Source organism: Protomyctophum parallelum, assembly GCF_964188405.1.
Source record: "Protomyctophum parallelum genome assembly, chromosome: 21".
Taxonomy (NCBI): Eukaryota; Metazoa; Chordata; class Actinopteri; order Myctophiformes; family Myctophidae; genus Protomyctophum; species Protomyctophum parallelum.
The window spans coordinates 37,564,394-37,590,048 of NC_139713.1; the positions used below are offsets into that span (position 1 = coordinate 37,564,394).

A 25,655-nucleotide genomic window follows, 5' to 3' on the forward strand; every position below is an offset into this window, starting at 1 on the left:
GGACCCAATCATGTCTCCTTGCTTGACACTCCACATCTAGGGCAAATACAAGCATCATATGTCAGTGGGGTGTACTTGTACACTGTGGCTGAAACAGGAGATTATAGGCTCCTGTTATGTGCCTACTTACTTTGAATCAAGAATACCAACACCTTTGGTCTCATGGGGATTTGCCTTATTTGGTTTCACAATACGACAATGAACGAATAAATAAATCCTGCACAACATAAAACAAAACTATGATGAAAGCAGCAGCAGCACACATCATGACAGAGCCATGACAGAGCTTCCATGTGCAGCTGTGTGGTTTTGGACAGAAAGGGGGAACTGTTTCCCTCCTGTTTCTTCAGCTCCCCTATACAACGAGTTCTCATTTCTCTCCTCCCCTTTCTCCTCCTTCACCATCCCTCTCTTCCTCTCCTCATTTTCCATCTCTCTCTCTCTCTCTCTCTCTCTGTGTCAAACAGTGAAAAGCTGACCCAAGTTTCTCTAGACAGGAAAATGGAAAAGCAAGCAGAGAAGCTGTCTGTGAAGGTCTACACTCTGCAGGATGATCAGGTAGGAAGCAGACAAACATGATAATAAACAGGTGGACTAATGTGGTTATGATTGATCTTGCTCTATGACCTGACTTGATATGACCTGACTATAATTATGATCTGACGTGACAAACACTATTGTGTTGACAAGACATGACATGGCTTGACGTGACATGGTAGTGAAACAGATGACATGACAGGACCAAATATGAATGTAACTAATGTATCAAAACATGGCATGAAATGTATATTCGTGTTTAAATGTATTTTCTTCTTTGATTTATATATGATCTTTATGATTGGTATCATGTTTATTATTTATTGTAGGCCTTATTTTAATGGGGTTACGGCAAAGTTACACCTATGTGTGATATGTGCCCTTAAGTTTGTGTTGGGGGGGGGGGGGGGGAATCAAAGCATAAAAGGGTTTAGAATACAAACACATCATACTGCACATACAACCGCTCTGATCTATATTGTGATCTGCCTGCAAGGAGATGCAGACGGTGAACAAGGAGGTGGGGAGTGAGGAGGAGGAGCAGGTGGTGAAGGTGTGCAGACAGAGAGGAGACCAGGAGTTGTATTTACTCCTCACCGTTGAGGCTCAGCAGCTCACCTTACAGGATGGTAGATACACACTATATACACCAATGGTGGGAGAAAAGTATACTCACATTTTTGAGGGGAGCTACGCGCTAGCCTATGCCCAGCTTTGTGTGTGTGCGTGTACATTTTAGCGATGATTTGATTGGCTGATCGCCCCATAGCGATGATTTGATTGGCTGATCGACACATAGCGATGATTTGATTGGCTGAGCAAAGTACACATTGAGGATAAAAAGTGAGGGCAGAAAATTGAAGACGCCGATTGTGATTGGCCGGAATGGCAGAACAGTGAGTAATAGTATACACCAATTGTGATTGGCCGGAATGTGATGATGTATGATGATAAGGGCACCCCTCACTTCACACACACACACACACACACACACACACACACACGTCTGAGTTTTTACCAATAGTATCCATACCGCAATGTAGAAACACACTGTTGCAAGTAAAAGTTTGGTAATCAAATTTTACTCGAATAAAAGGGCAAAAAGTATTGACATTAAAATATACTTAAAGTTTCAAACGTAAAAGTACTCATTATGCAGAATGAAGTTATCATAATGTCTAAAATGTTTTAAAAATATTGAAAATAGCAGATCTACAAGTTCACAGTGAGCCAATGTTTAAATAGGGTGGTTAATGTCGGTTTTGTAATAGCAATCAACATTTACAAAGTAACTAGTAACTAATGTTTTCAAATGAGTAAGTACAAAATTTGTCTTGATGTAGTGGAGTATAAGTAAAATCATTGAAAATTGGAAATACTCCAGTAAAATATAAGTACCTCAACATGTTTAGTTAAGTACGATACTTGAGTAAATGTACTGTACTTACTTTCCACCATTGATGCACACACACATGTACATTACACAAACACACTATGCATGCATGCACCAATGCACGCACGTACACAAGCGCATGTACACACACAAGGATGGGCTGCAGTGGTTCAAGAATTAAGAGAGGAAAGGTTCCCGATTCAGAACCAGTTCAGACCCGTTCAGACCAGTTCAGACCCAGTTCAGACCTGTTCAGACCCATATATGCATCGCTAGGGATTGTACTGTGTAGTTTTCTACTCTTTCTTCTGTATTCTCATTGCTGCGGTATGTTCACACTTCACACACAACGTTTTATTTCCCAGATTCCTCTCCCCCCTGATACTCTTGTCAATGAGCCGTGTGTGTGCGTGTGTGTGTGTGTGTGTGTGTGTGTGTAGCATACATGCAGCATAATGTTTGTTATGTGCACAGAGGCATGACACTTTCCTACTTCCTGCAGCACATGCACATACCTCACCCCCTCTGTTGCTTGACCTGCCCCATAGAAACTCCCTCGTCCTCGTGCGTGTGTGTGTGTGTGTGTGTGTGTGTGTGTGTGTGTGTGTGTGTGTGTGTGTGTGTGTGTGTGTGTGTGTGTGTGTGTGTGTGCACGCGCGTGCGTGCGTGCGTGTGTGCATGCGTGTGCTGACAGTGTACACACATCACACGTTATGAGCTTGTAGATCTGCTCCCCCCCCCTGAGCGACACCGGCATATGCTTTCAGAGTCTCTTCCTTCTTGCCTTTCCTGCCGTGCCTTCTCAGAGTAAGTGTTTATAATATTAAACATCGTTCAAATGATACAAAATCTATCTTTATAGGTGATGGGGTGTCCGTAATTCAGTTTGTCGTTTCCAAGGAGACAGACTGTTGCCGGGTTGGAAGCCAGTCCCTCCTGGTAACGGTTGGAAACCTTAGTGTCCTGCTGCAGTTCCAAGCTCACGATGGTGAGTAGTTCATAGCTGATCTACAAGCTCATGATGGTGAGTAGTTCATAGCTGATCTACAAGCTCACAACATTGCAATGTGACATGCGGCTTGTTGTAGATGCCTAGTTTCAGCTGTAAGCAGTTTAGTGTGCCAGAGGGACAAAAGTATAGACCCCTGGCTGGGGGATCTTGGTCAATTGGGTTTAAGTTAATTCATGAAGAAATTGACTTCTGAGTTCATCCATGGGGCGGGATATATAGTAGTATATAGTTATAGTGTATAGTTTTTCTCTGACTTTAGCGTTTTCTTTTAACGTCCTAATGTTTTTATCCACATTTGGAACAACAGGTTTTCTCAGCGTTATTTGTCACAAAGTGTTTCTGTTTTGTGTTCCGTTCCATTCCTCTCCATTCTCTCTTCCCTAACCAATAAATAAATGAATCTCTTTTATTATCATGAAATGAGGTTTGATTGTGATCGTTATCCCTGCTTGTGCAGACATGCAGAAGTTCAACAGGCTGCTGAGAGGAGTCATAAGGGATTGCAATGACGGCGAAGAAGATATTGATGGTGTAGATAATGATGAAGGATCCAAGGATGGATGCAACGAAGTAGGCAAGAGAGAAGACAAGGATGGAGAGATGGAGATAACGTTGGGTGGAGAGAGCTTCCAGGAAGCATATAGGAGACATCCCAGTGTGTTTGCACAGTGCACTGAAGACTCCTATGCTCCACGCTGCTATCAGGTAGCTCACACACACACACACACACACACACCCATGCACGCACACACACAAACTCATCAAACCTTGACCCTGGCCTGTTTGTGACTAGGGTCAGGGGCTATATATATATATATATATGATGACCAAGCAGACAGACATTAGCTTGGTCAATATTGTTCTCACATTTTGTATAGGCCTATATGTCTTTAAGAATCTACATGCCTGTGTGTGTGTGTGTGTGTGTGTGTGTGTGTGTGTGTGTGTGTGTGTGTGTGTGTGTGTGTGTGTGTGTGTGTGTGTGTGTGTGTGTGTGTGTGCGTGCGTGCGTGCGTGCGGGCGTGTGTGTAGTTCCATGGCTGTCTGTCCCAGCAGCAGAACACGCTTCAGGACTACATGAGGACAGCAACGTACCACAGAGCCATTCTGCTCAACGAGACAGATTTCAGAGATAAGGTAGGAACTAAGTGACTCTGAACAGACTGCTCACGCTGTTCGGTCTACCATGTCCAATGGATGAAACGTTCACATTAAAAAGGAAGTCGTGAGGCATGCACCAATATGTGCACACGTAGAGCAAAGCAATCAGTTATATGTAGCCTACTTTTGTACATAATAACTGATAATAGTTTTTCCAGTTATTAATTTGTGTGTGTGTGTGTGTGTTTGTTTGTGTTCTATTGAGTCAAAAATGTATTGTAGCCCAGACTGGTCTCAGACAGGACAGGAACAAACTGCAGGTTGAAAATGAAAAGACCTTCATTTAAACGAAAAGATTAAATCACCTACCGTAGGTTCCATGCATCCTGGAGGCTAATCTTTCCTGTGATAAAATGGCCACCAATGTAATAGAAAAAGTCAACCAAAGAACAATATTCCTGTACAGGATCTCCTCACTGGTCAACAAAAACATAACAGGAGCCCTCATACAAGGTTTCTTCGACTATGCATACACCTTGGTACCACAGCACCTCAAAGGCCCTTAAAACAAGGCTCCATACTTCCCAAAACAAAATGGTCAGGCTACTACTTGGCCTCACTTCAGAACCCACCTCACCCCTGCCCATATTGATAGGCTGGAATGGCTTAAGGTTGACGACAGAGTACAGCATCTTGCAATGGGCCTTGTCTACAAGATTCACTACACCACCATGTACCTGTCTAAATACTCCCTTAATGTCAACGAAGTCCACACTCACAACACCAAAGGGAGTTCAACAAATCTCGGCCGACCCAGATTCGACTCAAACAAGGGCAGAGCCGGGATAAATCCTACCTAGGGCACCGAATTGCTCAGGGCCGGCACTGAACAAGGGATTAAATTCATTTAGCTCCTATGCCACTAAATTGTGTAACGCCCTACCAACAGCCATAAAGAAATGTGAATGTGAACCAGCCAAAATTCTCACATGTCTTCCCCCTTCTCCGCTCCCTCCATTGGCTCCCGGTCGCTGCTCGCACAGAATACAAAACTCTGATGCTGGCATGAAATTAGTTTTCTTCGACGGGTGGCTGGCATCTCCCTAAGGGCCGATTCATACTCCTATTTTAGAGCCGAATAAAAGTCGTTTCGGAGCCTACAATGTGACGTCATTTGAGGTTCGGGGGGGCGGGTACCGTCCTAAAGTCGGCTCTTCGGTGCTACTGAAAATTTCTGACGAGCCGAAATCATTTCGGCACTACAGAGACGAAACAGCGGTAAAATAGGAGTATGAACCGGCCCTTAGAGATAGGGTGAGAAGTTCAGTCACACGAGAGAGACTCAGAGTAGAACCGCTGCTCCTGCGCCTGGAAAGGAGCCAGCTGAGGTGGTTCGGGCATCTGGTTAGGATGCCTCTCGGGCGCCTCCCTAGGGAGGTCCTCGAAGCACGTCCCACTGGGAGGAGACCCCGGGGCAGACCAAGGCGCAGATGGAGGAAACACATCGACTCACTGGCCTTAGAACATCTCGGAATCCCCCAGGAGGAATTCACTAATGTTGCTCTGGAGAGGGAAGTCTGGAGCATGGATGGATGGATGGATGATGCTGGCATTCAAAGCAACCAAAGGTATGGCACCCCCATATCTTGCAAGTCTGATTGAACCCTATAAACCCTCCCGCGCACTCAGATCAGCCAACGCAGGAAAGCTGGAAGTACCTTCACTAAACGCCGGAACAACGCTCCACACGTCTTTAAATGTTCTGATGAATTGAAAATGGAGGACTCTGATTTGTTTCGTCCTCAAAGTAGCAGTTTTTGTATTGACTTGGTCTTTTGTTTGAAATGTATACCCATTCTACATACTGTACTGTGTGATTTTCAATCAATCAATCAGGTCTAGCCTGGTTAGTTCCAGAAAGTGAGTTAAAATGGACTAAATCACCCTTAACAATGAATAGATAAATACAATGGATTTTTATGGGCTAAATCATCCTTCAATATGAATAAATACATTTTCCTCAAGTGACAATTATTTCATTCAGTCATATTCCCTCAGGACCCTCAGTCACTACACTAAAATATACACAGAAAACACCCTCAGATCAGTTCATCCAACCATTTCATTATATCAGCCTGACTGACAGCAAGCTGTGGCCCAATTAGAAGAGAGACACTACCCCAAAGGCCCACACCTGTCTGACAGTGCCTAGCAGCCTGTTGCCTGTGTGCACACTGCACAGAACTGCAGATACAGCAGGTGAAACAAATCCCAATCAAATGAATCAGAGTGAGAGCAGACTAGCACATAGATAGGAGCCACTTCAGATTGGGAAGTGCTTTGATACTCATGGAGTCATGTATCAGAAAACGTCATAGAATCAGTTTTGTACAACAAAACACAGCATGACTTTAGCCTGTTGTGAGGAGCAACATCGAGTCATCTAAAGCATGATGTGCTGATTTCATTTGCAAGCCTTGGTGAGTGACACACTCACTCACAGTGTTTGATGCATTAGCTGCTAGGTGGCTCTTATGAGTGAAGTCCCAGTACTATACTGCTGAATTGAGTAATGCAACTGTAATTTAACGTTTGTTTGGTGTTAAGCTAAAAATCGTTTTAGCACTAAGATGTATTATTTAATGTGGTTAAAATGTGTTCTCAAAGTCATTCATGTTTTATTTCTAGTGTCTCACTCAATTGCTGGACTCTGCCATTACTAATTTGAGTGTAATGGATAAACCACCATCGGTGAGAAGAAGATATATTTGAACTATTCTTGAATTGAATTGTAATTGTTACATGAATGTGAATTTGAATGGTTGAATATATTTATTGCCATCAGTATTTGAAGTGAACCCATATGCAGCATTGTGTTTATCATGTATTGTGCCTCTGGCCTTGCTTTATGCAGGTCAGGTTTTTGGTTTGGATTCATCTGCTCTGATTCAGCCTGACTCAAGGACGACGAGCTGCCCGTGATTGGAAGAACCCAGATGAGTGAAATTCTCCTTTGGACAGACCCAGAGCCGTAGCCCCTGTCCCCCCCCAGTGTGGTAGGAAATTGTCACACACACACACTGCCGTGCAAGGAGCATTGCAGTGCAGTACTGGTGGTGATACACGCACACAAACGGAACCACACACTAGAACTGGACATTGACACACACATACGGCATACCCCCTACCCTGTGAGGAACAGTGCAGGACTGGACAATTAGACTAACACGTGCACACAACTCTCTGCCCTGCAAGGAGCAGTGCAGGCCGTAACAGTGGATATTTAGCTGTTAGCTCACTAAGGTTCAGACACTTTTTGTGTCTTTGAGACTATTTTATAGCCACTTAGTAGTGTATGGATTTATTGTCATTGAATGTATTTTGATTTATTGTCCTCGTTATTGTGTGTTGATGATTCTGGATTCAAATCCTAATTGAGTAATTGATTTTTTAAATGCATTGAATACTGATCTGAACTGGTTTAAATACTGCAACTAGTAGTTGCATACAGTGTTTTCTCAGTCCCAGTAGTTGGGTGCACCCACAGATTTAGTAGTAGTTGGGTGCACCCACAGATGTAGTAGTTGGGTGCACCCACAGATTTAAAAACCCCTAACATTTAAAAACCCTCAGATTGGACAATCTTGAGAAACTGTTTTATTGATATCAATTATTGCTATCATCGTACAATTGATAGGCGCTATCAAATGTACAGCCATGTGGCCTAGTCGTTCATAGACGGCTCTGGAGACACAGGATGGTTTGATCCATAATAATAACTAGGAGAAAGGACAGGAGAGAAGGGGGGGCTTCTTACCCATGGAGTGTGATGAAGCCACACGTCTGGTTGTGTTGCTTCTTTTTCAGACTGCTCAATTCCCTAGAGGGAATAAACATTCAGACGTATTAAAAACGCAGCAAATAGTGGTCTGATAAGATCACCGTCTTACTTGGAGATGATGATCTCATAGAGAATGTCTCCAAACGTCTTCTGCTCTTCCTTATTCACTTTCTCCTTGCCTTCAATCGGAATGATCTATCAAGACAAAGATTGTCATTTATGAGAGACACACACAAAACTAGAACACTGTTTCCCAAACAGTGGGTTGGGACCCATTTGTCAGCCGTGGACAAATTTTTATAGGTCCCCTAATTTTTTGGCTTCCTACATTTTGTTTTGAATTATGATTTAAAAACAAAGTGTGTGTGTGTGTGTGTGTGTGTGTGTGTGTGTGTGTGTGTGTGTGTGTGTGTGTGTGTGTGTGTGTGTGTGTGTGTGTGTGTGTGTGTGTGTGTGTGTGTGTGTGTGTGTGTGTGTGTGTGTGTGTGTGTGTGTGTGTGTGTGTGTGTGTGTGTGTGTGTGTGTGTGTGTGTGTGTGTGTGTGTGTGTGTGTGTGCGTGCGTGCGTGCGCACACATCCTAGCGCCAGGCGTCGCAAATGGAAAGAAGGCAATAGCGGGAGGGCGATACTCGATACTGTTTTTTTTACTTGGAAAAGCAAACATGGTGTGCAGGATTTTTTGTGCATGGAGAGATGTGTGCTAACGGAGTGGTTTGATAGGAGAAGGAGCACGGATATATATGTGCTTGTGTACCCCCTTTCTATTAGGGTAGAAGGATGCATGAAGAACTAATAATAATAAAAACATAAAATATAAAAAAAAAAAAATATATATATATATATATATAGAGAGAGAGAATCCTAATTAAATAAATTACTAAATAAGAAATTAGGTCAACCCTACACAATAAACAATTATTAAATTAAGAAAGATTTAAACAGTGCAGGTAAGAAGTCCTTTCTGGTCAGAGGCTCCGCTGGATGTAAAACATCAACTGCACTGACTCTGTTTGATATCTGTGGCCAAGTTGTCGTCAGGATGTTGTCTCTCAAACCAGACACGACAATCAGTCACATCTGTGAAGGACCCCAGAGGACCGACGACCACACTGGGTGAGACTCTGAATGAATGTGGTGATGTCCTTTTCAGCTTTACTGGTTGAGTCAGTCCACTCCTGAAGCCGTCTCTCGAGATCGGCGACTCTCAACTCCAAAATCACAACAGACTCCAGCTTCTGCCGAGTCTCCACTTTCAGCTGAGCTTCAATCGCCAGTTGGGCATCCAACTCTTCAACTCTCCTATGGCGTCTTTCAGCCTTTGCCACCGCCTCGTTGGCAAAGGCCAAGGCTTCCTCCTTCTGGTCGGTCTCCGCCTTGAGCCGACTTTCCGCTTCCTCCTTCTGGTCGGTCTCTGCCTTCAGCCGGTTCTCCAGCTCGGACACTTTGTCGGATATTTGAGGGCTAATTAGATGACGGACACGTATTCAGACCTTTACTGCCGATTCCTCCTGCATCATAACAGACTACGGACAGTGGGCTACGGAGCGGAGGAGTCTGAGGAGATGTTGTTGGAACAAGATGAACAAACTTAAGTATACAAACTCTCGAAGACGCTGCTACCGTCTGAGAATTACAAATGATTTGATACAATGCACTATCCATTGCGCCACAGAGCATCTTCAGATGACAGTTGGCACAAATGCGATAAGAGGTCTATAAACATGCCTAGAAGTCCAATGCACTATCCATTGCGCCACAGAGCATCTACTTTTATTAAATAACAACGTTTCGACCCCTCCGGGTCTTCGTTGGGTATGACCTATGTTACCTGACGAAGACCCGGAAGGGTCGAAACATTATTTAATAAAAGTTTCCTGGGAGCAGATACACGGTGTGCGGACAACCTTCTTTCTTGCTGTACCTACCCATAGTACCCATGGGGACGCAGGGAGAACATGCAAACTCCACACACAAAAGCCCTTTTTGCCAACCGCACCTCGGGTATGGGCACTGATGCCCCCAACGCCACATAAGAAGTCTTGAATTTAAAATATAATAGAATAAGAATAAGGAGGCAGCAGGTGTTTAACTCTGGGGTTGTTCGTGTTCACGAAGGTCTTCCGGTCACTCACGAGGTTTGTTGGGGGAACATACTGTTGTTGTGTTTTCTTGGAACGACCGATTATCGGCAACGGCTGATTATCGGCTTTGATATTTTGATATTAGCACGGTTGTAGGGAGATGTATAGCTGCATGTCTCTGTAACAGTGGAGACGGCAGGCTCTAGAGACACACAGAGCACAGCACACGCTCTGCATTCTTTCTCCCCCTCCCCTCACACACACACACACACACTCGCTAACGTTCTGGACCAGGGCTAGAAGGTGTAGAAATTATACTAACCTTGTAACCATAAGCTTTGCTGTTTTCATCTTGAATTAACCAAACTAAAATCCACATGCGAGAGGGGCTGTCGGAGAATTCTGACATGCTGTATTTAAATGGCGTGACTGTGAGTCGTCTGAACTTCTTTGCTGCAGGACCAAAGACCGTGTCAAAGGTGTATGTCATTGAGCGCACCGGTCACCAGATATTAGACTGGTTGAACAAAAACCACTGGTCTTTATTTTGGAAACATTGGAAGTGGTGAATGGGGGGGGGGGGGGGGGGGTGAGAAAACAGAGAATGCACAAATGGAAACAACAAAACATCATGGAACCACTGTCCTAGTGGACTCTTAAAGTGCCATAGTGTTGAACGTAACAGTCACCGACAACCTCAAAGTCTCAAAGACACAATTGTATACCCACTTAGTAGTGTATGGGTTTATTGTCATTGAATGTGTTTTGATGTATTGTCCTGGTTATTGTTTATTTCTGGATTCAAATCCTAATTGAGTCATTTTGAAATTCATTGGTGTTTTAAATACTGCAACTTGCTGCATACAGTATTGTAGTCAGAGTAGTTGGATGCACCCACAGATTAAAAAATAAATAAAAACTTAGATTAGACAATCTTTTTCTTTTCTTTTTTTTATCCCACGACTTTGCAACCCATTTTTTCACCCAGTATCAATTGTCTAATGTAATCCTGGGCGCTACACTTCCTCTGCCAACCTGGGGGGGCAGCGGACTGACCTCATGTTCCCTTCTATGCATGAGGAGTCCAAGCTGCTTTTCACCTGACAGAGGAGAGTTTCCCCGGCCGGACGTAGCGCGTGGAAGGAACACGTTATTCCGACCAGTTCCTTCCCCTCCATCAGGCCAGGCTGGCCAGGGGGAGGTAGTTTAGAGACCAGGATTACTGCATGGTTTTCTAGGGGACATGGGGAGAACATGCAAACTCCACTCAGAAAGGTCCTTCAGAGAATCTTGAGAAACTGTTTAATTGATATCAAGGTACCTCATTATTGCTTATTGTCATGTTTGTCACATTGTTTTATTTTTGTTTTCTATTTAAATTTACATAAAATTCAGCTGGTCAACTGAAGGTGATTTGCATCTAGTCTCATTATTTACCCCTTTGGCTCCAGTAGACGAACCTACTGTAACTACTAGTCTTATAACCCTTCGCTGTAATCGGGTTACTGTTCGACACTAACTTTACGACACAGGTGTTACATGATGGTCAAGATTAAATGTATCCCCTCGGCTTTATAGCTCAATGGGTAAAAAACTAAAAATGTCAGCAGTTCTTCAGGAAACCGTGTTCAAATCCCGGGTAGAAGCAGAAAGATACACGAGTGCTGCTGCTTTTACAATCAGATTTTACATTGCAGTTGATAAAATGGCTGTCTGATACACATTTATTTTACTTTACTTAAAGTATCCAATGACCACTTATATGAAATGGTCATACCATTGACCTCCTCCATCACCTCAGAATCTTGCTGTGCTGCCCCCAGTCCACCAGTGACCATATTTCGGATTAGGGCTGCACAAAAGTTTCAGATCTCATTTCGCACTTCCAAAGCCAGCTCGTTCTTTGGTAGACCGACAAAGAAGCTGTAGCAAAACCATGGTATAAAACTGCACATAAACTACTGTCTTCAGAGCAGTAGTCTTGAGTGCCCTACTTTACGGCTGCATCCAGCAGTTGGAGCGGCTCCACCAGACGTGCCTGCATGTGCGCAACATCAAACACCAGGACAAGGTGTCAAGGTCCTGCAGAAGTTTGGTGTACCCAATATTGAAAGCCTGACCATCAAGGCCCAGCTCCGGTGGTCCAGGTCAAAGCCCAGCTGAAGGAGGGACAGCGTGGCCTGGGAAGACCCCTTCTCTGCCTTAGACACGCTGAAGGTCAACCTCCCAACATCGATGCAGCAAACTGGAAAAGGTGGAGGCACCAGCTTACCCAAGGCATTGAGACCTTTGAACAGGCAAGAGCAGCATCAATCCAAGACGAGCAAGAACACTCTTGAATTCCCTGCAGTGTCTGTGGAAGTTTGTGTGCTCTAAGGGGTAAGGGCTATGCTCCCACACGAGGAGCCACGCTAGGAGACGGGAGACTCTACAATAGACATAGCAAGTGTTACTGATGTTATTTGACAAATATAGCCCAACAGTACATTTTAGTCTCTTTTTCTTTTTTCCTCCATCTCTTTTGCTTTCTGTCTCATTCTGTCCAGGTGGTTCTAAATGTGGGCTGTGGTTCTGCTATCCTGTCTTTCTTCGCGGTCCAAGCAGGAGCAAAGAAAGTGTATGCTGTTGAGACCAGTCCCATGGCAAAGTACGCCCAGGTCAGTGGTGAAATTGTAAGCTAGCTTTGCCGAGGCATGCGGCCCATATGGGCAGGAGACTATCTCCTCTTTCTGTAGCGTGTACAAGTTCTGTACTACACCCCCTGGACATGACTAGTATGTCGCAGGGACATAGCCCCAATCCAACGCAAACTGCAGAGCAGGGAGGCTTTGGGTCCCACTTCTAGAGTTGTTGGTATGATCTGGTCGGGCATCGAACCCCCAACCTCCCAGTCTCAGGGCGGACACTCTTAACCTCAAGACCACTGAGCTGAAATAATGTTTCTACTAAATGTAGTATTAAACTAGAAAAAGTGCCCTTCCGGGCACAGGTCTCCACCAGGTTATCCACAGATCCGTGCAGTTAGAGGTAAAAACACTTTTGGGCCAGTTATAGCGCCACCTTGAGGCTGAGTTGAAATTGTTCATGTGTCATTTCGTCCTCGGCCTAGTGGGAATGTGGGTGCACAATTTCACGGAAATCACGCGATGTGTTCATGATTTGCAGCATTTTGTTTGAAACTGAGCACTCCTGTGAACTTTGGAAGCAGATCTTAACCAATCAGGATGGAGTCTGAGAAATCTGAAAGACCCGTTTCGTTGAATGGCTCTAGAGAGACTGTGTACCAATTTGCGTGATGTTTGGACAAAATCTGTAGGTGTACTGTGCAAAAACTTGTTTTGCACAAAGCGGCCTCCTGGTGGCGCTATAACAGGCCGTTCTGGAAAGTTTGGGGCAGAGGTTCATCGTTGGCATCCAGGGAGTGTGTGTGCAAAATGTGGCATCGAGCGGGTTAACGGTGGCCGAGATTAGCTTAGCGGCCTCTTGGTGGCGCTATAACAGGCCGTTCTGGAAAGTTTGGGGCAGAGGTTCATCGTTGGCATCCAGGGAGTGTGTGTGCAAAATTTGGCATCGACCGGGTTAACGGTGGCCGAGATTAGCTGGTCACGGACACACGGACGGACACACACACAAACGGACGGACGGAGTGCAAAACATACTCTCCCCACATGCCTTCGGCCTGGTGGAGACAATAATTCCCGATACATTGGCCAAACCAATACAGGTTATATCAGTCAGGCTCTAATTAACACTGTCGGGGTTCCAGGTTCTAGTCCCTGTGTAGGTCGATGCCACAGTAATGCTCAGTAATCCTGCCAAGCCATATACAAGAGCAACCATTAACAATATTGTCTCCAAATAAGAGTAGGCTGGTATATATTCCTTCTGTCCTACATAATTCAGGTCACTAAAATATGTTTTGTTTTGAGAGAGGCCTGCACAGCTTAAAAATAAATGAGATCATTATTAGTAATAAGCCTAGAGGACAATAAGGAACATTCAATCCTTTCATTGTCAAAAATGGCTTGGCGTGTATTGTATACGGTACAGTAGTTGTGCATATGCATGTGCACAGTATGTGTACGTGCATGTGATGGTGATAAATCTGTTACCAAATTCAATCATCAAGTCGGTCTAGCCCTTACAGTAAGTTTGTGTGTGAGAGGCACTGTGATCATATTTCCAGGGTTTGGTGGTTTAGGTTTTGGCTCCAGCAGAGCTGGCTCGCACGCACGCACGCGCACACACAGAACATACAATGCACATACTGTACAATGCACGCACATATAGAACATACAATGCACATACTGTACACACACACACACGCACACATGGAACATACAATGCACATACTGTACAATGCATACAGTACACACACGCGTATGCACAAACATAGCCAGAGAGAGGGAGCAAGAACGGGGGGAGAGATCTACAGAGCGTGGCATTCTTGGTAGTTAATGGGTTGAGCCGACATCTGGACCAGCATTCAGTTGGGGGTGCTGGTGAAGGTTTCATTTCAAAATACAACATGATCCCTACGTCTGCTGCTGTACAATTGTACAGTGCTAGGATGTACAAATGTAGTGGAGTATGTACTGTAAATGTAACCAAATGGTGTGTTGGCTCTATGTACTCTTGAACTGTACGACCTGTGGTTCAATACAGTTCTAGTTTAAACGATGGAAGTCCGCACACAGCTCTGCTCCACAGTGCTTAATTTATTAAAAAACAAGCAATTATGACGTAGTCATATTTGTCAGGCGAAACAGGCGCTGTGTCCATTGTGCACCTGCCCCCTCCCCTCTCCATTTATTTCATTCGCGTTATTATTTCAGGCATGCTCTAGTATGAGTCTGCCAGTGCTATTAACTAATATTGGATAAAATTTAAATAAAATGTGTTTTTCTCCTGGAGGTTGCACGATGGCAGGCTCTCAGTCAAATCTTGTCACCATCTGTCCAGCAGATGGGCTGTATGAGCCACATGTTGCCCATTCTGACCGGGCACCCATTTTGGTGTCTGCATCATGTTATGCTTTAGCTATTTAAAAATAGCAGATCTACAAGCTCATATCGCGCCACCGAGTGGCGCGATACGAGCTTGTAGGTCTGCTATTTTTGAAAAATCGAAGAGCGACTTGACATTTTTAGAATCTGATCTCAGGTCAGAATGGGTTCATCAGACCAGTGTGTGTCCGGCGGAAACCTCGTATGAATCTGATCTCAGGTCAGAATGGGTTAAAAGGAGGTGTGAGAGCATGAGAACTCCTGTCTACAGGTGTTGGTGCAGAACAACCACCTCTCGGATCGTGTCGTAGTCCTGGAGGGGAAGATGGAAGACGTCACATGCCCAGAGCTGGTTGATGTCATCATTTCTGAACCAATCGGATACATGCTGCTCAGCGAGCGGACAATGGAGAGCTTCCTGTGTGCCAGGAAGTGGCTCAGACCTAACGGTAGGACGGTTTTTGTGCTTGGGTGGAACACACTACTAAATGCTTGCCTTGCTAGCTTAGCTTTTGCCGCCAGGGAGCGCTGGAGACTTCGCTCAGTGCGACTTTACGAACGCAGCCTCAAAGACCATTACGTGCACAGTAAAGGCCCTATTTTTGCCGGATGACTTGGGCTAATTCCTCACTAGATATTGTTCTTCGCCTTTTTTTTTTTTGTTTGTACCATTTTGAAAAATATTTGAAAAATGTTCAACTAGCCGATCAACACACTGAGCTTTTTCATAATGGTAAAATAAAATAAAAAAATGGCAAAGAAGTTTAGCGATAAGATGTAAGGCACTGGTGAAAATAGGGCCACAAATGTCTTTACACACTGGCAGTGTTTTTTTTTTTTTTTTTTTTAAGATATTCTTTTGCGGCTTACGCCTTTTATTGATTTTTTAAGGGACAGACAGTAGGCTGACAGGAAACGGGAGAGAGATGGGGGGATGACATGTGGTAAAGGCCGTGTCGGGTCCGGGAGTCGAACCCGCGGCACACCGCGACTGGATCACCAGTCCGGTGCCCAGACCGTTACGCTACGGCCTGGGCCCACACTGGCAGTGTTGATGGATAAACAGCCTGAATGAACATTTACAAACGTGGTGTACAAGGGGAAAACGAGTATTGGGCCTGGGGGGGGGCCCGTTCATGCTAATGACTTATTTGTAGTGAAAAATCAACCTTGTTCCCTATAAAAATAAATAGTCATTATAGACGAATCCGCAGAGCTGTGCCCTGTAGGCCAGTAGGGAAGTCTGGACGGATTTGTCTTATCACCTCATCATACAGTATACGCATTCCGTGTGGATGTAGTAATGTCGCAAACAATGGTCATAAGAAATGCATCATTTCAGGCAAAATAATGACATGAAATAAACGTCCCCAGTCTGTGAAGACCGTATAGGCTACTACGTACTGTCGACCGGGGTCCACCATGCAGGCTTCTATTCTATACTTGGGCCCTGTCCTTTTTCCCTCTACACGCCAATCTCTTCACCGAATATATCTCGACCTACAAGCTCCAGGATATCAATCGTCACAGGGTGGGCTGTGACGACACACACCTGCTACAAAGGATGACCGGCAACACTAGTACATGCACTTAAACATAACGGCTACACAAGAAATGGATCCATCCAACATTGTGAGCTCGTAGATAAGCGTTCATCTCATTGTCTCCCCTGTCTTATCATGTCTGTGTTCTTTCGTGCAGGTCTGATGTTTCCTTCATCTGGTGACATCCATCTGGCTCCATTCACCGATGAGCAACTCTACATAGAGCACTACACAAAAGCTAGCTTCTGGTTAGAGAACGCTCATGCACGCACACTGCACACTGAGTAGAGTGGTTTTGGGGGGAGCACAGTCACACTGCACACTGAGTAGAGTGGTTTTTGGGGGAGCACAGTCACACAGCACACTGAGTAGAGGTTTTTGGGGGAGCACAGTCACACTGCACACTGAGTAGAGTGGTTTTGGGGGGAGCACAGTCACACTGCACACTGAGTAGAGTGGTTTTTGGGGAGCACAGTCACACAGCACACTGAGTAGAGTGGTTTTGGGGAGCACAGTCACACAGCACACTGAGTAGAGTGGTTTTTGGGGAGCACAGTCACACTGCACACTGAGTAGAGTGGTTTTTGGGGAGCACAGTCACACAGCACACTGAGTAGAGTGGTTTTTGGGGAGCACAGTCACACAGCACACTGAGTAGACTGGTTTTTGGGGAGCACAGTCACACAGCACACTGAGTAGAGTGGTTTTGGGGGAGCACAGTCACACAGCACACTGAGTAGAGTGGTTTTTGGGGAGCACAGTCACACTGCACACTGAGTAGAGTGGTTTTGGGGGGAGCACAGTCACACAGCACACTGAGTAGAGTGTTTTTTGGGGGAGCACAGTCACACAGCACACTGAGTAGAGTGGTTTTTGGGGGAGCACAGTCACACTGCACACTGAGTAGAGTGGTTTTTGGGGGAGCACAGTCACACAGCACACTGAGTAGAGTGGTTTTGGGGGAGCACAGTCACACTGCACACTGAGTAGAGTGTTTTTGGGGGGAGCACAGTCACACAGCACACTGAGTAGAGTGGTTTTGGGGGAGCACAGTCACACTGCACACTGAGTAGAGTGGTTTTGGGGGAGCACAGTCACACAGCACACTGAGTAGAGTGGTTTTTGGGGGAGCACAGTCACACAGCACACTGAGTAGAGTGGTTTTGGGGGGAGCACAGTCACACAGCACACTGAGTAGAGTGGTTTTGGGGGAGCACAGTCACACAGCACACTGAGTAGAGTGGTTTTGGGGGGAGCACAGTCACACAGCACACTGAGTAGAGTGGTTTTGGGGGAGCACAGTCACACAGCACACTGAGTAGAGTGGTTTTGGGGGAGCACAGTCACACAGCACACTGAGTAGAGTGGTTTTTGGGGGAGCACAGTCACACTGCACACTGAGTAGAGTGGTTTTGGGGGAGCACAGTCACACAGCACACTGAGTAGAGTGGTTTTTGGGGGAGCACAGTCACACAGCACACTGAGTAGAGTGGTTTTTGGGGGAGCACAGTCACACAGCACACTGAGTAGAGTGGTTTTGGGGGAGCACAGTCACACAGCACACTGAGTAGAGTGGTTTTGGGGGAGCACAGTCACACAGCACACTGAGTAGAGTGGTTTTGGGGGAGCACAGTCACACAGCACACTGAGTAGAGTGGTTTTGGGGGAGCACAGTCACACAGCACACTGAGTAGAGTGGTTTTTGGGGAGCACAGTCACACTGCACACTGAGTAGAGTGGTTTTTGGGGAGCACAGTCACACAGCACACTGAGTAGAGTGGTTTTGGGGAGCACAGTCACACAGCACACTGAGTAGAGTGGTTTTTGGGGAGCACAGTCACACTGCACACTGAGTAGAGTGGTTTTTGGGGGAGCACAGTCACACAGCACACTGAGTAGAGTGGTTTTGGGGAGCACAGTCACACAGCACACTGAGTAGAGTGGTTTTTGGGGAGCACAGTCACACAGCACACTGAGTAGAGTGGTTTTTGGGGGAGCACAGTCACACAGCACACTGAGTAGAGTGGTTTTGGGGGAGCACAGTCACACAGCACACTGAGTAGAGTGGTTTTTGGGGAGCACAGTCACACTGCACACTGAGTAGAGTGGTTTTTGGGGAGCACAGTCACACTGCACACTGAGTAGAGTGGTTTTTGGGGAGCACAGTCACACTGCACACTGAGTAGAGTGGTTTTTGGGGAGCACAGTCACACTGCACACTGAGTAGAGTGGTTTTTGGGGAGCACAGTCACACTGCACACTGAGTAGAGTGGTTTTTGGGGAGCACAGTCACACTGCACACTGAGTAGAGTGGTTTTTGGGGAGCACAGTCACACAGCACACTGAGTAGAGTGGTTTTTGGGGAGCACAGTCACACAGCACACTGAGTAGAGTGGTTTTTGGGGGAGCACAGTCACACAGCACACTGAGTAGAGTGGTTTTGGGGGAGCACAGTCACACAGCACACTGAGTAGAATGGTTTTTGGGGGAGCACAGTCACACTGCACACTGAGTAGAGTGGTTTTTGGGGGAGCACAGTCACACAGCACACTGGGTAGAGTGGTTTTGGGGGAGCACAGTCACACAGCACACTGAGTAGAGTGGTTTTTGGGGGAGCACAGTCACACTGCACACTGAGTAGAGTGGTTTTTGGGGGAGCACAGTCACACAGCACACTGGGTAGAGTGGTTTTGGGGGAGCACAGTCACACAGCACACTGAGTAGAGTGGTTTTGGGGGGAGCACAGTCACACAGCACACTGAGTAGAGTGGTTTTGGGGGAGCACAGTCATTGACTATTGCATTGTGCATGACATCGGGAGAATAATTTGAAATTGAGAGCACAGTGCAGGAGAAAAGGGTTAAAAAGAGGCAGGCTTATAATACTAGAACTATGCGTGTTGGCAGGTATTTTCTCACACACACACACACACACACACACACACACACACACACACACACACACACACACACACACAGACACAGACACACACACACACAGTGCTGGACCCCCCACCCAGGATCTGCTGTTGGGCTATGACCCCAGTCAGGCGTGTATCCTGTCGGGTATAAAACGCTCCACTTCAGACCAGCTCTGACACTCACACAATATGCACAGACCATCAGGCTGGAGAGACTGTACATTTGAGGGTTTGAATCTTCAGAGGTGAATCATAAAATGAACGTTATAATTTATTATAGTGAAAATATTTTATACAACCAATTGTTTTTCTTCTAGACTAGAGAATACATGATTGGTTCCTCAGGTAGGTATCTCAAAAATAAAAGTTTTTTTTTTTTTAATGTTTAGGACAGGACACGAGATGCAATAGAGCGTCGCAGTCCCTCCCCCTTTCAGAACGACGAGTGGCCCAGGAAATGAATCGCAATTTCTTAAAGTATTTATTTAAAGACTGTTACGCTGCGGACAAAGCCAACTCGGATCGTGACAAATCATGACAATGAACACAATGTTTTGGGCCGATCAAATCATTTATAAGAACAAAACAAATAGTGTTGTCTCCTGCCTTTTATTTTCTTCTTTCTAATGATTTGATCGGCCCAATATATTGTGTTCATTGTCATGATTTGTCACGATCCGAGTTGGCTTTGTCCGCGGCGCAACCGTCTTTAAATAAATACTTTAAGAAAATCCTATGGGAGAAATGCATTGCGATTCATTTCCTGGGCCACTCCTCGTTCTGAAAGGGGGAGGGACTGCGACGCTCTATATCCATGAGATCTTTACAAGAATGGGCATAAACTGGCTTTAAGTCGTACAGTTGGAGATCAATGATCTGATAAGTTTGTGTTTGCGTCTTAACACCAGTATGAGGGGGAGGATGACAAGCTCAGTCACATCTGAGGAATGAAAGCAAACCGTAAACTAATGTTCAAATTCAAACAGACTTCTGAAGGACCCTGTTCATTTGATGTGGTTCAATGTAGTTCAGTTCCGTTTGATTTAGCTGAATTTGGTTAAGTTTGATTCTTTATCTAGTGTGTGTGTGTGTGTGTGTGTGTGTGTGTGTGTGTGTGTGTGTGTGTGTGTGTGTGTGTGTGTGTGTGAGAGACCGAAACTACATGGTGCTATAATACAGTATATTTCTATCCTTATTCAGTGGATGGTCTATATATATATTTGTCTCTTTCTCTCCAGGCATCAGAGGTGCTTTTATGGGATAAACCTCAGTGGTCTCCACACTGCTGCAGTGGATGAGTTCTTCAGACAGCCAATAATGGTCAGTACCACTACTGTCTTTCTCTTATGGTTTGTCTAAAGAGGTCTGTAAACCAGGATAAGGTGAAATATCACTTTACTGATTAACAAAAAATTCTATTTACTCAATAGACCCAATGAGAAAGTAGACACGGGTGATCATGGTAAAAGCGCAAATGCCTCATGGTGAAACCATTTTGGCCAATAACTCTTTGACTCCTGATTCTGGATTCCTTGGATCATGATGCAGTTTACTTTCACCACTCTTACAGATCATACTCTCTGGACCAGTGGTGTGCACAGATAGACACTAGGGGGTGCTAGAGCACCCCCTGCCCTTTTGGCAATTTTGCTCTTAAATTCTTTTTTTTTCTTAATTTGTAGTGTGTGGACCATGCGGTGACATTGATCAAATCTTGATAAAAAAAACGCTTCTACTATATTATTTAGGCCCCCACAATCTAAAGCTTATATGTTTCTATGTCAGTGGTTCTTCGATTTAAGAAAAATAGCAGACCTACAAGCTCGTAGCGCGCCACTCGGTGGCGCGCTATGAGCTTGTAGATCTGCTATTTTTCAATAGCTAAAGCACCAAAATGGGTTCCCGCCCCAAAATGCGCTGCACATGCAAGGTGCCCTTTTTTTCACTTGAGCACCTGCCCCTCTAAATGTCTGTGCACGCCACTGCTCTGGACTCATGTGATGAACATTGTGGCATGATTCTGAATTGTCATATTACCATCCGATCTCACTTTTCACTGCAACTACATGTTTTATTATAATTATTTGATACCAAATAGGTAACAAATGATCTTATGAGTCATGTGACAACTGTTTTGTTGAAAGGAGTTACGACCAGTTGAATTGGTGCAGTCCGGCCATTACATACAATAATTGTGCCTGCTATATATATATATATATATATATATATATATATATATATATATATATTTTTTTTTTTTTTCTATAACTTTATTTAGCAGTTTGCCTGCAATATTTCTTACAAACACCGTCGTGTCATAAACAAAACATGTGATCAAACCTCATTATTGATGATTGATCGCATGTTGGGGAGTCTCTGTATAGTGCACCTCAAAAAGTGATATCGTGTATCCTGCCCCACAAGTGACACAGCCCTGGGTAGTCCACCCAGCCTGGCGGAGATGAGAGCCTGTTTCTATTTTTATTTTTTTTTCCCCGATTATTTTCACAATAGTTTACTGTGTACTGTTTATGTACTGTGTGCTGCATGACGCCATTTGTGAACTATACTGCTTTGGTTCCATACAAACATGTTTTTTCGTTACTATTAGGACACGTTTGACATGCAAATTCTGATGTCCAGGTCGGTGAAGTACACCGTCAACTTCCTGGACGCTAAAGAGGAAGAGCTGCGAAGGTTAGGGTCAGGTGGCAAATTACACCCCAAATAATGGCCAGTCATGTACGTTTACATTACTGTCATCTGTGTGTGTGTGTGTGTGTGTGTGTGTGTGTGTGTGTGTGTGTGTGTGTGTGTGTGTGTTCTAGAGTGGAGATTCCTTTTGTGTTCACGTTGTTCCAGTCTGGTCTGGTCCATGGTCTTGCCTTCTGGTTTGATGTGGCCTTTCAGGGATCCAGGTGATAAACAACACGACTGCTACTTTAAAAAAAATATATATCTTGTGAATTTGTTATGTTTTCAGTGTTTTTGGTTTTTGTTTGTTAATTCCTTTTACTCAGCCCTACCGGCCTATTATCAATTTGGGAGGGTTAGGGGTAACCACTGCTCTAAACCAGTGGTTTTCAACCAGTGGTCCGGGGACCACCAGTAGTAATTGAGGGGGTTCCAGGTGGTTCCCAGCTAAATGACGAAGAGTTGGCAACCTCAATACAGCATGGACAAAATATTCTTAGGTGTTGGGTCTGATGGGCTAAATGTCGTCAAATGGTGGTCCGTGGCCCGAAGGCCGAATAAATAATGGACCCTGAAAGAAGTTGATAACCACTGCTCTAAACAAAGTCGTCTCAATCTTTCTCCAACAGCGCCACCGTGTGGCTCTCTACCGCCCCGTCAGAGCCGCTGACTCACTGGTACCAGGTCCGGTGTCTGCTGCAGACCCCGCTGTTTGCCAAACTGGGTCAAACTTTGTCGGGTACCGTCGTGTTCACAGACAACAAGAGGTAGATGGAGGGTTTATTGTAGTCTATTTGGTTTATAATGTATTGGTCTATATTGTTTTACCCTGTTAACCCATTTAGGCCTGACCTCGAAATTTAAAAATATTCTATAAATAAATAATTTTCACGATTCTTCAAAAATAGCAGATAGTCTGTTTCTAGCGAAAATGTAACTAATCCAGTAGCGTTAACAATAGTGTTTTCTCTCAGTCAGTTGATTCTTCATATCCATATGAGTGAAGCGGCCAGGATGATATTATATGAACTTATGAAGCGATCTAAAATCCTCCTATGGGGATTACAATGCAAATAAAATGATTGAGGTCAAAGTGGCTCAGATTGGGCTGAAACTTGCCCAACTATGTCACACAGCATAGATAAATGTTATAGTCATGTATGACAGACAACTGATGTCTAGATGACAACCATACCTCAAACTTAAATGTAGGACCCTTGTGAACACAAACTCTAGAAAGCTTAACTCTCTTTACACCTTAACAGAGGAATAAACGATAAACTCAAACATTCTCTTAAACATAAACCCTAGCTCAGACAACATAACGGCACTGTAATCAAGCAAAAGTTCCTTGTACTGTATATACATTAAAAGCTCTTCAACTGGGTTGCCCAGGTGGAAGCAATCTCTCAATTATGGGATGCACAGACTGGGGGGAGGGGGAGCAGAGCCAAGGGAAAAACCCATGGGGAGGAACGCACTGGCAGACTGTACACTACAGCAGTGGATCCCAAAGTGGGGTCCTTGAGGGAGCTCCAGGGGGTCCCTAGCTAAATGATAGACCCCTATGGGTCTGTAACTCTGAGAGTGTATGAATGGAACATTTGTACACTCAGTTAAATTGGTTAAAACATTGGTTTTACAATATAAGCTAGAAATGCCCTCAAACTGGGGGTCCTTGAAATGAAACGAAATGGTTGAGAATCACTGCTAGAGCTGTAGAAATCTTCTCTTATGTGGGTCCCTGCAGGCATATCTTTTCTAATGGGGGTCCGCGGGCTAATTGGTGTCAATTTGGGGGTCCTTGACATGAAAATGTTTTGGAACCCCTGCTGTACGTGTGCACTACAGTATGGAAGGCCACACAGGGCAGAGGCCAGAATGGTGGCTAGCCGCATGAAGTCTGAGATGCACATTGTTTTAATGGAGATTCATTTATCAATTATCAATTATATTGTCCTTTTGCACCTAAAACCAAGGCGGAGTTATGACATCCACATCACTGCCATGGTCAACGAATCAGGGTTCAGATCTGGAAACATGCTGGACCTGAAAAACCCATTCTTCAGGTCTGCCCCTACACATGTACACAAATGAACATACAGTAGAAAAACTAAAAAGGAACAAAAATACATCATAAATCATAGAAAAGAACTTCACATGTATACTGTACTGTACAAATGTTATACCTGATCAATGTTGGTATTGACATTATTATTATGACTGCAATTTTCCTTTGACACCTGTTTGTTTCTCCTTCCTCTCTAAAGGTATATGTGAACAATCATCAAATTCACTGATCCACACCACTACATGGTTATTGACACCCCCCCCCCCCCCCCCCAGTTGTACACAACTGACAATCTACATTTATTTCTGAGTGTAAAACATGTCAAATCATAATTCCATGTTGACCTTATTCTTCGTGTCAAATTGTTTTATTTCTAAAAAATAAATAAATATATTGTTTATTCCACATCAAATGTCTTTTAATGTTTTATTGCTTATATAGAACACTTAATTGCCCATTTGTATGAAATGTGTTAAATAAACTTGACTAGCTTTGTAGATCGTTGCACAGAGCCTGTGTTTGTGCACTGTATATTTATATTTGCGAACGCAGTGATTGCGAACGCAGTGAGCACTAACTATGACAGCAAGGGCTGAATGTCTGTGTGTGTGTGTGTGTGTGTCCCGCTGTTACACCACCCGCCCGCCACCAGAGGGCGCAGCTGTATCACACAAAACACACACAGCACGCACACACACACACACACACAACTTAACTTTAAAAAAAAACTTAAAAAACACGTAACTTCAAAAAACTTAACTTAAAAATAAAATCTTAAAAAAAACACAAAGTGAAGTTTAAAAAGAAAACCTTAAAAAAGTATGTAATTTATTCTAATTGTTATTGCCATTTATGAGCTGCGTTCGCTTCCCGCGTTTGCGTGTCTTACTTGTACTCTATAGCTCAGCCTGATTTATAGGTTGTCCACACCAAGCACTATAACTTGAATTTATAAATGAGTTGAGCACCCACGGGCAAAAACATACATCTGTTGCACATATGGCCATGGCAATCAATTGGTAGCAATAAAATATCAAATTAAAGTTGACTAACTCGGCCCTAATTTATTAAAAAATCACACACGTGTGAACTGAGTGGTGCAATCCCCCCCCCCTCTCTCTCTCTCTCTCACTCTCTCTCATTAGAGTCACTACCCCTCTCACTGTTTCTGGCGCCCCCTACTGCTATTATTAAGTCACATACTCATGCTCACACAGACACACACAAGTACGAGACAGACACACACACAGACAAGTACGAGGACATTGCAAGCTGGTTGTAGGAGTGGTTGCACCACTCAAAAATATATTCCATCTGAGACTGTCAAAACGTCAACATCTCTTGATTACTTGATTGTATTTTTTAGCTTGACAACACATTTCTTAGTTCATTAGTGTGCAGGAATAATGTATATGAGAAACATAATTTAAATGATCAGTCTTGTACATTAATGCA

General features: G+C 44.4%; 1 protein-coding gene across 1 annotated transcript; it reads left to right on the forward strand.

The window, feature by feature from the left end:
* Positions 1-464: 464 nt before the first annotated feature.
* On the forward strand, positions 465-24,460 carry carm1l (coactivator-associated arginine methyltransferase 1, like). Its single transcript, XM_083793174.1, has 14 exons — positions 465-558; positions 1,034-1,166; positions 2,793-2,918; positions 3,400-3,647; positions 3,975-4,079; positions 12,512-12,622; positions 15,243-15,420; positions 16,673-16,763; positions 20,674-20,755; positions 22,047-22,132; positions 22,264-22,353; positions 22,759-22,896; positions 24,109-24,198; positions 24,400-24,460. Exons 1-14 carry the CDS (start codon positions 502-504, stop codon positions 24,407-24,409), a joined length of 1,545 nt encoding a protein of 514 aa, XP_083649300.1. The 5' UTR covers positions 465-501; the 3' UTR covers positions 24,410-24,460.
* Positions 24,461-25,655: the final 1,195 nt, after the last annotated feature.